Genomic DNA, 12,678 nt, shown 5'->3' with positions numbered 1-12,678 from the left:
ACACCACAAGGTCACTTGACAGGTGGCTATCTCATAAACTCGGCTCTCAATTAACATACCGGTAAGAAAAAGAGGTTCATGGGGGACCAATGGTCACCGATTAGGCATTGTTTTCTCTATAGAGGGAGCAAGTAGCTACAAGAAGGACAGTGTGGCTTTAAACGATGCCTTTAACTGCCATCAAGGATACAGCCTTGGAATGAGTTCTCGGATAGAAGCGATTTTGAAGAACCAGTTCCTGCAGGTCTCCTTGGCCGAGTTGGGCACCTGCTCCGGGGTGAAGTGAACAGGCAGGACCTGAGAGGTGTTGCTTCCGGGAGGCAGGTAGGTGGACTTTCTATGGATCCTGTCGTATACAAGACGACCTGGGGGGAGTTTCACAAAACTTGCCATCAGTAACAAATGACAGTCTTTGTAATAAGCTACTGAAATCCTTGCTTCTGATTGGTTGTCAGCAGATTTGTCACTGATTTTTGTCATATGTTTTGTCATATGTCATTGAAAAAAGGCTTTGTGAAACGGGCCCCTGGAGTGGCCAAAACAAAGGGGCAAGTTATCTGAAAGATGTTTGATGGAAGCGATGTGAGGGAATTCAATTCAATTCAATTCAATTCAAAAATGTTTTTTATTATAGCACAAACATGGTTCATACCAATACAAATTCACATGAAAGACAGCCATGGCTGGAATATTCAAGTTTACATGTTAGGCCCAATATATAACACTTTTAAAGGTATAAATGTAAAAAAATAGCAGTATAAAAAATAGGACTTAGATTCTGAAACTAAAAACCATAGGAGTTACTTGAGCAGATTTTCATTGTGAAGGTACAACTCCTTGTCTGAGAGATATATTAAGGATCCTAGTAAATGGTACACTCAAATCACATCCGAATTCTCTAATTAAATAATGCGAATAGGAAGATCGTCTGTAACAGATGCTTTATGTATCTGTAATTTACGCAATTTACAATAAACTTCCAATCGGGGATGAATATCTTATGCAAGCCCTAAAAATATTTCATAACATTTTTACAAATTTTATTGACGGATACTACATGGTTGGTTATGTGGAGAACTAAAAAACACAGAGTTTGTCTAGTTTTTAACTAATAGGACATCTACACAATGATAACTTTGCTGAACAAATTAACTGTTGCTTCATAATAATACTGATACAGTATGTAAAAGGAATTTCTTCCAAATGGGTACCCATTTACCTCACCTGGGTGGAGTGTGGCAAGTGTAGATTAATATTTTTGCCAAAAGACATACATGTAAGTGCCTAGAGGGCTACATTTATGGTGATTATGTATAACATCAGGTATTACTGAAACTCCATCGTCGCCTGGCTGGCAGAAGGGCGTTAGCTCGAATTTTAGGTCAAAGATGAAGCGTTAAGCAGAAGGGCGTTAGCACTAAATCGCCTCAAATTTTTATATAACTGACTTATTTCCAAAAAAAATTGTGGCCGTGTTCTACTATAATATTTCTATTAGTCTTTTAAGTTTTAAACCAATTTTCGGGACGGAAAGCAGTTTAAATGCGAATAATTCAAAAAGTAGTTTTCGAGTCGCTTGGCGCTAACGCCCTTCTACCAGCCGGCTGACAACATGTGTAGGGATAATCTTTCCTGACAGTCAATGCTTACCAAACGTGTCCAGTATATCGGTGATGAGAACAAACTTGCTCGGGTAGAACTTAATCACGGAAATGTCAGCAAGAAGCTTGGAGCACTAAAAACAAGAGAGAAAAATATTGAAAAACTATGAAATACTGCAATTAAAGGGTTGGATAAACAGGATAATGAAAACCATGCATTTGATGTGGCCAATCGTCTTCATAAAGATATCACAAATTTTGAAGGGTAAACTTATTAGTCACACAATTGACAAATGCAAAGCATAAAGTAACATGTTTAATGTAGAAAATCGTGGACTCCTGACATAATGCAAGAGTTTATATGCAGAGAGGTTGTGAGCAGGGTAGGCAAACCCAAATGTTCACTCTTATTGGTTTAACATTTGACAGTATTTTGCAGAAAAAATAAGTAGACTTTTCTTAAGCATTTGACCCATAGGAGTGTTTCACAAAGACTAAGATCGACTTTAAGTTGGACTTAACTATGGCAGGCCATTCATGCCACTGGTTGCTCTCACCATTGATCTCTCAATTATGATATTTAGATAATATTTTTTCCTTCAATAATGAACTATCAACAATGTGAAATCTGTAGATTTGTGACCGTGATTTGTACGTCCCTTGAGAAACTAATACCAGGAATGTTTAGAGGAACTAGTGGCATGAACGGCTTGTTATAGCTAAGTTCAACTTAAAGTCGATCTTAGTCTTTGTGAAACACCCCCCTGGTCTAGATCCGAAACATTGATGAGAGCGTGATTAGTTAATTACACATCAATCTATATGTGCCAGTACTCTTCTCAAATCTATGTTAGAAATATGTTCTATCTCACCTGAATGGCAATTTTCAGAGCCTTGACTTTCTGGTCCAGATCCCAAGCATTGATGAGAGCTTGGTTGAGCTCTTCAATACGGTAGACATACTCCTGCTGGCTAAGGTTCAACATCTCCTTCACGGAACCCTGTTCGAGAAGTGAAAAGGGAAAGGGGGGGGGGGGGGGGGGGTCATAAAAAAATGGAACTTTGTTGTATTTGTTTAAGAATCATTTGAAATTGATTAACATTTAGGTCATTCAATCTTGCAAATTAAGAATATTCTGACAAAATCTACAAGCCTACCTTTCACAACTAATTGATTGAGAGATATGCCTTGAGGTTCTTTATAAAGTAAATCCAGCAAAGAACATTATTCCATGGTTATAGTGATATGTAGTATTTTGCGGTAAAATACATACAGATTAGGCATAAGTAATTTGAAACATAGACATTTTCAAGGTGACAAGTGCCAAATTGTCATTTAATTCAGCAAAATGATAACCAACTTTAAATGACCATTGGTAATATGGTGTTCAATATAATAATAATTATATTGAACACTTTTATAGTGCTCATATCCCCTTTGCAAGGTGCTAAAGGCACTCTAATATTACCCTGGCTGGTGCTAGGTTACTGATTTTGGCGCTTACACCATTGGATCAAAGTTCGACTTAAAAGAAGTTCACTTCCATCCCTAAAATTTCAAGCTTGACTTGCATGTTGACAACTTAACAGTGATCATTTCAGATTTCATAAAACAGTAAATATTTTTGATACCTCCTCAAAGTCATCCAGCTGTTCTAGTCTGTTCTTGACCTTGTCTGTGACTGTGCCTTGGACTACCTGGGTTTTCACCGTCACTAGAATATTAAAGGAAAAGGAAATGAGAATTTGTTTTGAAGGCAAGACAATAAAACAAATATGTGAACTTTGTAAAGAGACATGACAATAAGCCTTATCTGACGATTCAAAAATGAATTTGTAGAACATTACAGCCAAAAATTTTGTAAATCCACTAAGCTGATGCTTGATAAGGAAAATGAAATGAGATTTTGGTTTTGAATTAAGGCAATAAAACAAATAAATAAACTTTGTAAAGAGACATTACAATAAGCCTTATCTGACGATTCAAAATAAATTTGTAGAACATTACAGCCAAATAATGCATTTTGTAAATGCACTATGTGGATGCTTAAGACCAGCGTGCGTGAATAAGGTCAAAAGGTAATAAGGTCAAAATGGTCAAATAAGGTCAAGATCTTCACCCACAGTTTGGAAAGTGGGTGATCAATGGATATGACCATACCTGCCAACATTTGAAAATGAGAATGAAGAATTTTTAGCACGGTATGTCTTCGAAAATAAGAAATCTGTACCCTTAACAGGCATTCGCACGTGCAGCGGAAGTGTAACTGGCAATACGAGGTAAATCTGTGCCAAAAAGCGAATACAAATTCGCTGCTCAATCATGCAACCCTTCAACGCACGCAATACGTGAACTCTCACATCACGGCATATGATAAAACAAGCTTAATTTGGCTTAAGCAACAAAAAAAAAAAAAAAAAAGAAATTTTGCAAATCCGGGAGATTCCGGATTTTGGGGTCCTAAAAATCCAGAAAAACTGGATATTCCGGATTATTCGGGAGGGTTGGCAGGTATGTACGACGATAGTGATGATAATCATAATGACTTAGAATAGTATGCTCAACATTTTCAAATCTACTTTTCGAGCGAGATAGAAACGATTAATAAAAACTTATTTGCTCTTGAAATATTCTTTGTTGAGGAGCATAAAGACATCAACACTGTGTAAAAGGATGTGATGTGAGTTACGACCCTTCTGCTCCAAAGAGACAGTATGTTATCTACTAACTTTAATTCAGTAAAATTGTCTCACCCTTTTCTCGATCAGCAGGTGATAGAAAACTCTGAAACAAATCAAAGAGTAATAACAGCATCGTTAAGCATGAACAGAAGATATTACTGTTCCCAGTCCTTCATCTTGGACTAACAATTTTATTTAGTTTCCAAAGTTCAAAGATTAAAATAATCTTTGAACAATAATTTAACAAAAGTCCCAGCTAGGAAATTGGATTAATACTCAAATGATTTTTAATAATGCTAGAGCCACATGTGGACCAACTGTTTGTTGAATTCTACGTAAACAGAAAAAATTGAAGGCATGTATGCAAAAAATCATAAATTTCCTGGTGCCAACAGATTTTTTTTTTTTTTTTTTTTTTTTTATATGCTCAGACATATCAATATGTCTGATTGAATAATGCATTTGCTCTGCTCAAAAATTCATAATATGTGTCTACGAAATGTTATATTGTCATGCTAAATTTGCAACTTTTTGCTAATTTTAAACCATGGGATCATATATGATGCATCATGCAATAATTAATATACAACATGCTTTAGAAAAGGGTTAAACTTTGTTGAGAGCCAGAAGGGTATTATATTCATCATTTTCTACAAAATTGTAGCCCATCTTGCTTTCAGCGGATGATTTTCTAAAGAAAAAGAAATGAGCACGAGTGCTTGTTTAGCCTGGCTCTATGTTAACAAAGATTGGCTGAGCTCACCGTTGTAATGGAGAGCTTCTCTGAGGTGGTGTACTTGCTCAGGATGCCGGCTTTCTTACTAGACCAAGGCTCAAAGGAATCATCTAGTCCTGCGGGAAGTCTTTGGGCTGCAGAGTCCGTCTGAAAGAGAATAGGCCAAATTTAAACACATTGCTTACTAGAACCGGATGGCTCCTGATTCAAAGTCATTGTTTTTCATTTTGTAGAATTTTAGAATTTTAGAATTTGTAGAATTTGTAGAATGTAGAATTTATTGACTCTTTGACCCCCTTTTGGGGTGTGAGAGTACAAACAAATATAAAAGTATAAATAGCAATGCATAACTCCTGTCCTGAGAAGGGTTAAAGCCCATCTGTACCAGTGTACAGGAGAGATTAGACCACTCTGCAAGGTCACTGGGCATGGGGTTATCTCATCAAATCAGCTCTCAATTAACATAAGAAAAAGAGAATCATGGGGTACCAATGGTCACCGGTTATGCACTGTTTGTTATATAGAGGGCCAAGTAGCTATAAGTAGTGCAGTGGGGATTAAAACAAGAGTAGATTTACTTACTGCATCTTTCTTGGAAAGTCCCAATGCAAGAGACAGAGGATCAGCGAGTGGGTCTACCTTGGGTTTGGCCGCAGCTGCAGCAGCAAACAGTGACAGGGGGTCACTGCCCTCCAAGGCACTGCTCAAGGGGTCAACATTCGAGGTCGCTTTCTTGGCGGCGTCCTGCTTGGGAGTACCACTGGTGCTCATGCGACTAGTTGACTTGCGAAGCTTTGCTTCGGCCACGTGCACCTGCGTAAGTAAGGAATGGAATGTTTACTCCAATTGTTAAGCAGGAGTTCTTGCTTCAAGAATGGAAAAGTCTGTATACATGCATTCAAGCCTTTCTTTATTTAGTTACTATTTTCCTTCTAATTCTCTTTAATTATTAAGAATATCAGTTTTCTATATTTAAAAGGCAAGGTAAAGGACAGAAACCTCATAGGATGACAAATACTGCATTTGCACAAAATGTGCACAACATGTTACTGTTTAACATTGTCAATATACCCTATGATTAAAAAAATATCATGTTTGTCCAATATTATTATTAAACACAGTATTAAAGGATGGTAGTTTTAACTATTTAACTATTTTAAACGTAGGACTACAAATTATTTTTTATTGGTGTTTTGAGGAACTAAGATTGGGCGGAATACTGACCGTTATGGGCTTCAGAGGATGCTCTGTAGTCACATCACCTTTCAGCAGAAGTTTTCTCTTCTCTGCTTCATATTCTCTAGGTCTTGCATGCCTGGGATTGAGAACAACAGAAATGCTCGTCATTAACACATCAATTAATGGTATAAAAATAATACATTGAAGATTATTATTGATAAAACTCATGTTATAGTTACATCCTCAAGAGCAGACTGCAACCATATTGAACTAACGTAAATCGCATGTTAGCTCATTATCCTCAGGAATATGTGAAGGGTAAACAAATTGCTGTCACTCTGGTATCAAATGTTCTTTTTTGGTGGTTATTTTTAAGTGCTTTATAGAGACACAATAACCAGGTTTAATATTTAATGCTCTTGTGCAACCAATCCTTGAATATGAAATATGCACTTTGGCACCAAAGATACAAGACAGATCTGGGAAGGTTGAGAAACTACAGATTCCATTCCATCTGCAGCAATGTTCGACTACGCGGTCTAGCGCGCGCTAGACCGCGCTATCTCTGCAGTGTGGAAGGTACAACGTCGTTTCGGTTCGCCCAATACTATAAGCGAGCCATGGCGAGCCAACACTGGAGCACCTCTTGGGGGTGGTCCACTAGAGATAGTGCGGTCCAGCGCGCGCTATCTCTGCCGGTGTGAACCCGAGCTACGATAGCACGCTGGAAGTCATCTATACTCATTCTATTTTGGTGCGATCTGAATCTGAATCGGTACAACTCTACACTCCTAGTTCGTAATAGCGCGCAAAATCTTTGACTGCTCTGACCTCATGACGTCACGCGTCATGGCAACAGGACCTCTAAAAAAAGGGGGTGCTACGATAGACCGCTGGCAGATCTCACTGCGGTGTGAATCCGGCGAATGCCAATAGGCGCTACGATAGCGCGATCCACGGTCCGCCCACGGACCCCCCTTGCGGTGTGAACACGCCCACAGACTGCTTCAAATTATAATTTCAAGTAGTTGGAGAGATGCCCAGAGGAGTCTAAAAACATTGTAGGTCAAATTGTAATTACTACCTCTTTACATTGCAAAAAATGTGACCAAACCCGCTGTTCAAATCATTTTCATAAACGGGCTCTGGAGTTAGCTGAATGTGAGAGCAAATGCCTTTAGAAGTAGAATGGTGAGTGACTGGAACACCCTACCAACTGAGGTCGTCACTGCCATATCTGTGAACTCTTTCATAGCCAGGCTTAATTGACAAATTTTGGTGTGGGGAACTATATTCTCACCCTTTGGAGATTAAATTTGATTGAAGCAATGTACACATTATGACACTGACACACGTCATCAGATCAAATTATTGGAGAAGGAAGGTGGAGCTTGGAAGACAAATAGACCTGGAAACTTGACTGAAGATCTCTACAATTTCCAGTACATCCACAAGAAGAGAAGAAAGAAGAGAAGAAAGAAGAGAAGAAAGAAGAGCCCACTAGACTAGACTAGGCACTAACTGACTAAGGCACTAGCAAACTCCGAGGCAAAGCAAGCCAGTGTGCACGAAGAACTTTGCGCATGGAGTGCTGTACAGTGAGTTTACACGCTCTCATCGGCCGATCCGCTCGAGTGGCTTTGAATTTAAGTGAAAGAGGGCCTACTTAACTTAAGCGCAACTTAAGTTCAATGGCAATGTCAATATATAATATTACGTCACACCATAGAGATTTTGACATGTCATGTTTTAAACAGGCGACGCACTTCACACATATTACTGACGCACACATGAAATTGCACACACATAAAATAGAAAAATCTACGAACATTTCAGAATAAATTTCCAGTTTGTACCTTATATATGACGAAAATGAGAATTGTTTAAACTAAAAAATAGTAACATAAGACCTAAACTTAAGTGAAATATTTAACCTTTTAAGAATGCTGAAAAAATCATAAAACATGGAGGGTTTGACTGAAATATCATAATTTTGGTATCAAATGAAACAGAATCCATCAACGAAGAAAGACACAGCCAAAATTTAAGGTGTTCAAAGACGTGCAGCACGATTTGTCCTTCAGAGATACCACCATACTGAAAGTGTGTCTGCCATGTTCAATGACCTTAAGTGGGATACCCTGGAGAAATGTTGACATGCTGCATGCCTAACCCTACTGTACAAGATTCAACATGGCCTCGTAGCAATAAATCCAGATCAGTTTGTCACACCTACGACTCAGAACAACACCAGGCAATTCCACCCGAATAAATTCAAGCTAATCACTGCCCGTACTGAGCTTTCCCACAGACAGTTGCAGCATGGTACATGCTCCCTCCAGATATCTTGGTTTCTGCAACAGCAGAAACCTTCCAGGGAGCCCTATTCCAGAAACGCCATTGATGGCTGAGAATCGTTTTTACTTGTACCTTGTACATAATACTCCAACTGACTGCACTGCACAAGAGCACCTTGCCAGACATTTCAACCTTGACGTTATATCCTGACTGATGGATCCTGTCAAGTACCGACGTAGAAGTAGAAGTACGCATTAGCATTGACTCTGCTTTGCTGGAGTGCTAAATGTAAGCTAGGCACATTCATGGGGCACTAAAGGGCGCTTCGCGAGCGTACGAAAATCTGAATGGCCTTGCTGCGGTGGGTCGGCAATAATCAGCCCAAAACTTGAATATGGGAGGGTGGAAGGATATATCTTTTTTTATCCGATCTTATCCCTAACCATCCTATGTTTAATCTATGTAGAAATAACATGCGAGTACGATAAGAGAAACATTGGGCCCATTACTGATGCAACTTTTTAAATATTAGCCTAGAAATGACCACCAAACGGAAAAAAAATGACATTTTTTTCCGACAAATCTTCATAAAATCTGAGTTATAAACAACTCACAACTAGGCTCGGTAATGCAAATACGATTTTCTGAAAATTCAGGTGTGATTTTTTAAGTTTCTTTCAAGTATATTTCTGCGCATCGCAGCGCAAATTTTCTTCACTGCTTCAAAATCACCCTTGAAAATTTTTTTTGCAACGAATTTGATACGGGGTACGCGAGTGTTCCCCGTTCCTTGCGTGTTGAAAGTTTGGTAATACAAAGTTTGCATTGACTCGCGCACGAAAAAATGGCTCGAAAACAAATGTCTAAACGAGATATAAACAAGCTTTTGTATAGTTATAAGAGATCTACCGAGGTTTCTTTGTCGATATAATTTATTATATAGTCTCAATTAGAATTCAGAATTATCTCACTGAAACCGACGATGTTCTAGATCGTAGTTATTTTCACTTTGCCAGCAGACGTTCTAGCGTGGTTTTGGCAAAAAGCTAGCCCGCCACCTTCCCACCTCGAACCTTTCGAGTTCCGCTAAAATTGTGCGCTGCGGAGCTCCGAAGGTGCGTTGGTATCGCTGGCAAACTCTCGGGCGGCTAGCTCCCCACGACGGACCATTCGCGGTATGGCGAGAGTGTGTGTGTGAGATACGATTTTGGATTCGAGAACGCACGTACCACAACCGTGCGCGTCATTTTCAGCTGTCGAATGTCTATGACCAATTTTACATGTACGATTTTTAGTACAGATACTTGGTCAGTTTTCTTCTTATATCTTTGGTTTTACAACATTTAAAAATATAATTTCTTCAAATTTGCTCCTGACTCGGTTCAGACTAATTGTCCGATGTGTTTTCAAGTCAATTTCTTGAATATATTTTTTTGCATGAATTTGCCTATGTAAGCTAAAAAAGTTCTAGAGTAAAGGAGCCGGTAATCGGCCAGCTCCAGTTTTCGGCAGATCCATTGGATGCACGGTAAAATCCCTTTAAAATACATCGCATAATAGCATATCACATATCCCACACATACCATACCATGCCAGAGTCACTTAAGAATCACATTTGCAATGGAAAATATATCCTAAAATATCACATTTTAGCGATGTAATCGGCGGTCCCGCTACCCAAATCTGAAAAATCGAGTTTCTTACGCGTGTATGTAAGAAATATGGGTACCAGAAAATGAGCTTTATTTCAAGTATTTTCAGATTTAGAGCCCGATTTTGTGTTAGTCCCAAGCTCAAAAGTATCTCATCGCATGTATTAAATCAATGCAGCCGGACCCCGCCACGCACACACGATATGTCTGTCTAATTCAGATTCCAACTTCCGATCACCGCTGTGCCTGTCTTCGGCCAGGCGAGCACCAGGGAGCTCCGGCGTGGGATACCTGCTCCGCCAGCTTGTGCTATACATCAGCGCGGAAACGCACGGCGCGCGCGAGCGCTTCCTATTGACTTTGTACATGCGGCCGTAAACTGAAACGCTCGGCCGATAACTGGCTCCAAAACAGTGAAAATTGAAATGAATATTGTCATGGCAATTCGTGATTTTTTTCTGGAATTCTTTTTTTGTTTAAATAATAATATTTGCTTCATGATTTGAACAAGAAATGATAATAAATAGGAAGTAAAGAGTCCAAAAAATAGGATTTTGTCTTAAGTGGCCGAAAACCGGCTCCTTTACTCTATGTGTGGTGTGCGAGGTTTGTTGGGTGCGGGAATGGGAGATTAATATGAAGGCATCTTAGTTTTTGCTTAGATCACTCTTCAGGCAGGTTTATTGGTGCCAAATAAAACTAGGCGATATCACTATCATTGCTCATATAGGCCTATAGCCCTGACTGAGGCTGAGGGGCAAGTCACACTCGCAGTCGCATACGTCACTCACAGTCAAACATGAAATCGAATGCGTGGGACAAGGTGGGCCAACATAGTACGTAGAAGTAAGGCTCAAGGTAATTGGTAGGTGAATACTTCAATGGAAATTTATGTCAAAAGGAACATTTATTCTATAACTACTTCTATGGAAACACTTTACTATCATTCTGTGCCTTAAAGTACCCTAATTCAGGCTTAATCGACAAACTTACCATTCGTACGTCGCCATTTTCACCTATCCCAGATCTTATCACGTGACAATAAAATCCACACGCCCCTCTCAGTAGTCAGTAGTCAGGTGGTCAGGTGGTCTTTTGTTCACACCAGGCGCGTATACAGGGGGGGGGGGGGGGGGGGGGGGGGGGGTTAAACCCCCTCTTTGATAATTTTTTATGTAAACCCCCCCCCCCCCTTGAAATTTTTTTTTTAAAATATGCCCCAACGGTGCAAAATGTCAAATTTTCAAATTTCGAGACCAAGAAAAAAAAAAGTGTCCTCTTACCCCCCCCCCCCCGCGTATTCAGCGGTCGGCTGAGTCGTTGCGATTTTTTTTTAGACCAAAAAAAAAGAAAAAAAGTGAGCTCTTACCCCCCCCCCCCCCCCCCCCCCCCCCCCCCCCACCCCCCGCTTATTCAGCGGCTGGCTGAGTCGTTGCGAAATTTTCGGCCCTATTTATAATTGTTAAAACACCCCCCTTGAAAAAATCCTGCGTACGCGCCTGGTTCACACTAGCTATAATCTAGGCGGAGTGCCGAGCTTTTTTCTTTGCTGCATGCTAGACTAACCCTAAGCAGAACGTCTGATACGGCGCGACTCACGGTTCGTAGTCTCGCCGTATCAGACGTTCTGCTTAGGGTTAGTCTAGCATGCAGCAAAGAAAAAAGCTCGGCACTCCGCCTAGATTATAGGCTAGGTTCACACAGAATAAATTTGGAGGGGGGGGGGGGGGTAGACATTTGGCTGACTGAACCATTTGAATAACCATAAGTTATTCACACAACTTTCATGAGCACAATACCAGTACTCGTCTCCTGGTTTTGGAACAATATTAACAATATTAACTGTCACCATGTTTTTTTGAAAGTGGAGCTGAATTGGTTTGATCGTATTGGCTAAATTTCACACATTTTGGGGTCTAAAATTACCTTCATAGCAATTTAAGGTTCTAAAAGGGCACTATAAATGTCATAGATAAGAATAAGAGCAATAACCATGCACTTTGAAGGCATTTGTGGTCTCAAAACAGAACTCAACTATCCCTTTAAAACACTATCATACACAAATAATATGATTCGATTTTTTTTTGTTGTAATTACTGCTCTCTTCTCAGTACTGTACTTCGTGTGTAAATTCTTTATTTTACATTAATTTATAATTGTGTACATAACTTTTTTTCCATGTAAAGGAAAGCACTATAATAGACAGTCCGTAGATCTAATGAAAGAATGACGAAATGATGAAAGAGGTGAAGTTGATTTAAAAACTTCATGATTGGCACCTGCACATTTTTATTTAAATCTACTTATCTGTTTACTTATCAAATTTTTATTTGCCACTTATTTGGATGGTACATAATGCATGGTCAGCATGAATGTAGTATTTCATAGGGGTCCACACTGGGTCGCTGGTTGAGCAAACTTATGTATGAATTGACTCACTGACTGGAAAATAAAATGTGAAATGATGCTTTCATTAGACAATCGACCGTAGAAATATTCAACAAAATTATGAAAATACCTAATTTTGGAA

The 12,678-nt window shown here is 39.3% G+C and overlaps 1 protein-coding gene across 1 annotated transcript in view; it reads right to left on the bottom strand.

The window, feature by feature from the left end:
- The window catches only part of LOC594407 (VPS35 endosomal protein sorting factor-like), a 31,705-nt gene extending 20,498 nt beyond the window's left edge, over positions 1–11,207 (bottom strand). Inside the window, exons 1-9 of the mRNA XM_030991458.1 lie at positions 11,142–11,207; positions 6,244–6,334; positions 5,602–5,832; positions 5,047–5,166; positions 4,356–4,386; positions 3,234–3,316; positions 2,474–2,602; positions 1,651–1,735; positions 191–365 (exon numbers count right to left, since the gene is read on the bottom strand). Of these exons, the coding sequence (XP_030847318.1) occupies positions 191–365; positions 1,651–1,735; positions 2,474–2,602; positions 3,234–3,316; positions 4,356–4,386; positions 5,047–5,166; positions 5,602–5,832; positions 6,244–6,334; positions 11,142–11,158 (962 nt within the window). The 5' untranslated portion in view covers positions 11,159–11,207. The remainder of the gene's footprint in view (positions 1–190; positions 366–1,650; positions 1,736–2,473; positions 2,603–3,233; positions 3,317–4,355; positions 4,387–5,046; positions 5,167–5,601; positions 5,833–6,243; positions 6,335–11,141) is intronic.
- Positions 11,208–12,678: the final 1,471 nt, after the last annotated feature.

Source organism: Strongylocentrotus purpuratus, unplaced genomic scaffold (genome assembly GCF_000002235.5).
Source record: "Strongylocentrotus purpuratus isolate Spur 01 unplaced genomic scaffold, Spur_5.0 spur5_contig_845, whole genome shotgun sequence".
Classification (NCBI taxonomy): Eukaryota; Metazoa; Echinodermata; class Echinoidea; order Camarodonta; family Strongylocentrotidae; genus Strongylocentrotus; species Strongylocentrotus purpuratus.
The sequence above is the reverse complement of the archived record's forward strand: the minus strand, read 5'-3'. Positions and strand labels throughout refer to the sequence as shown.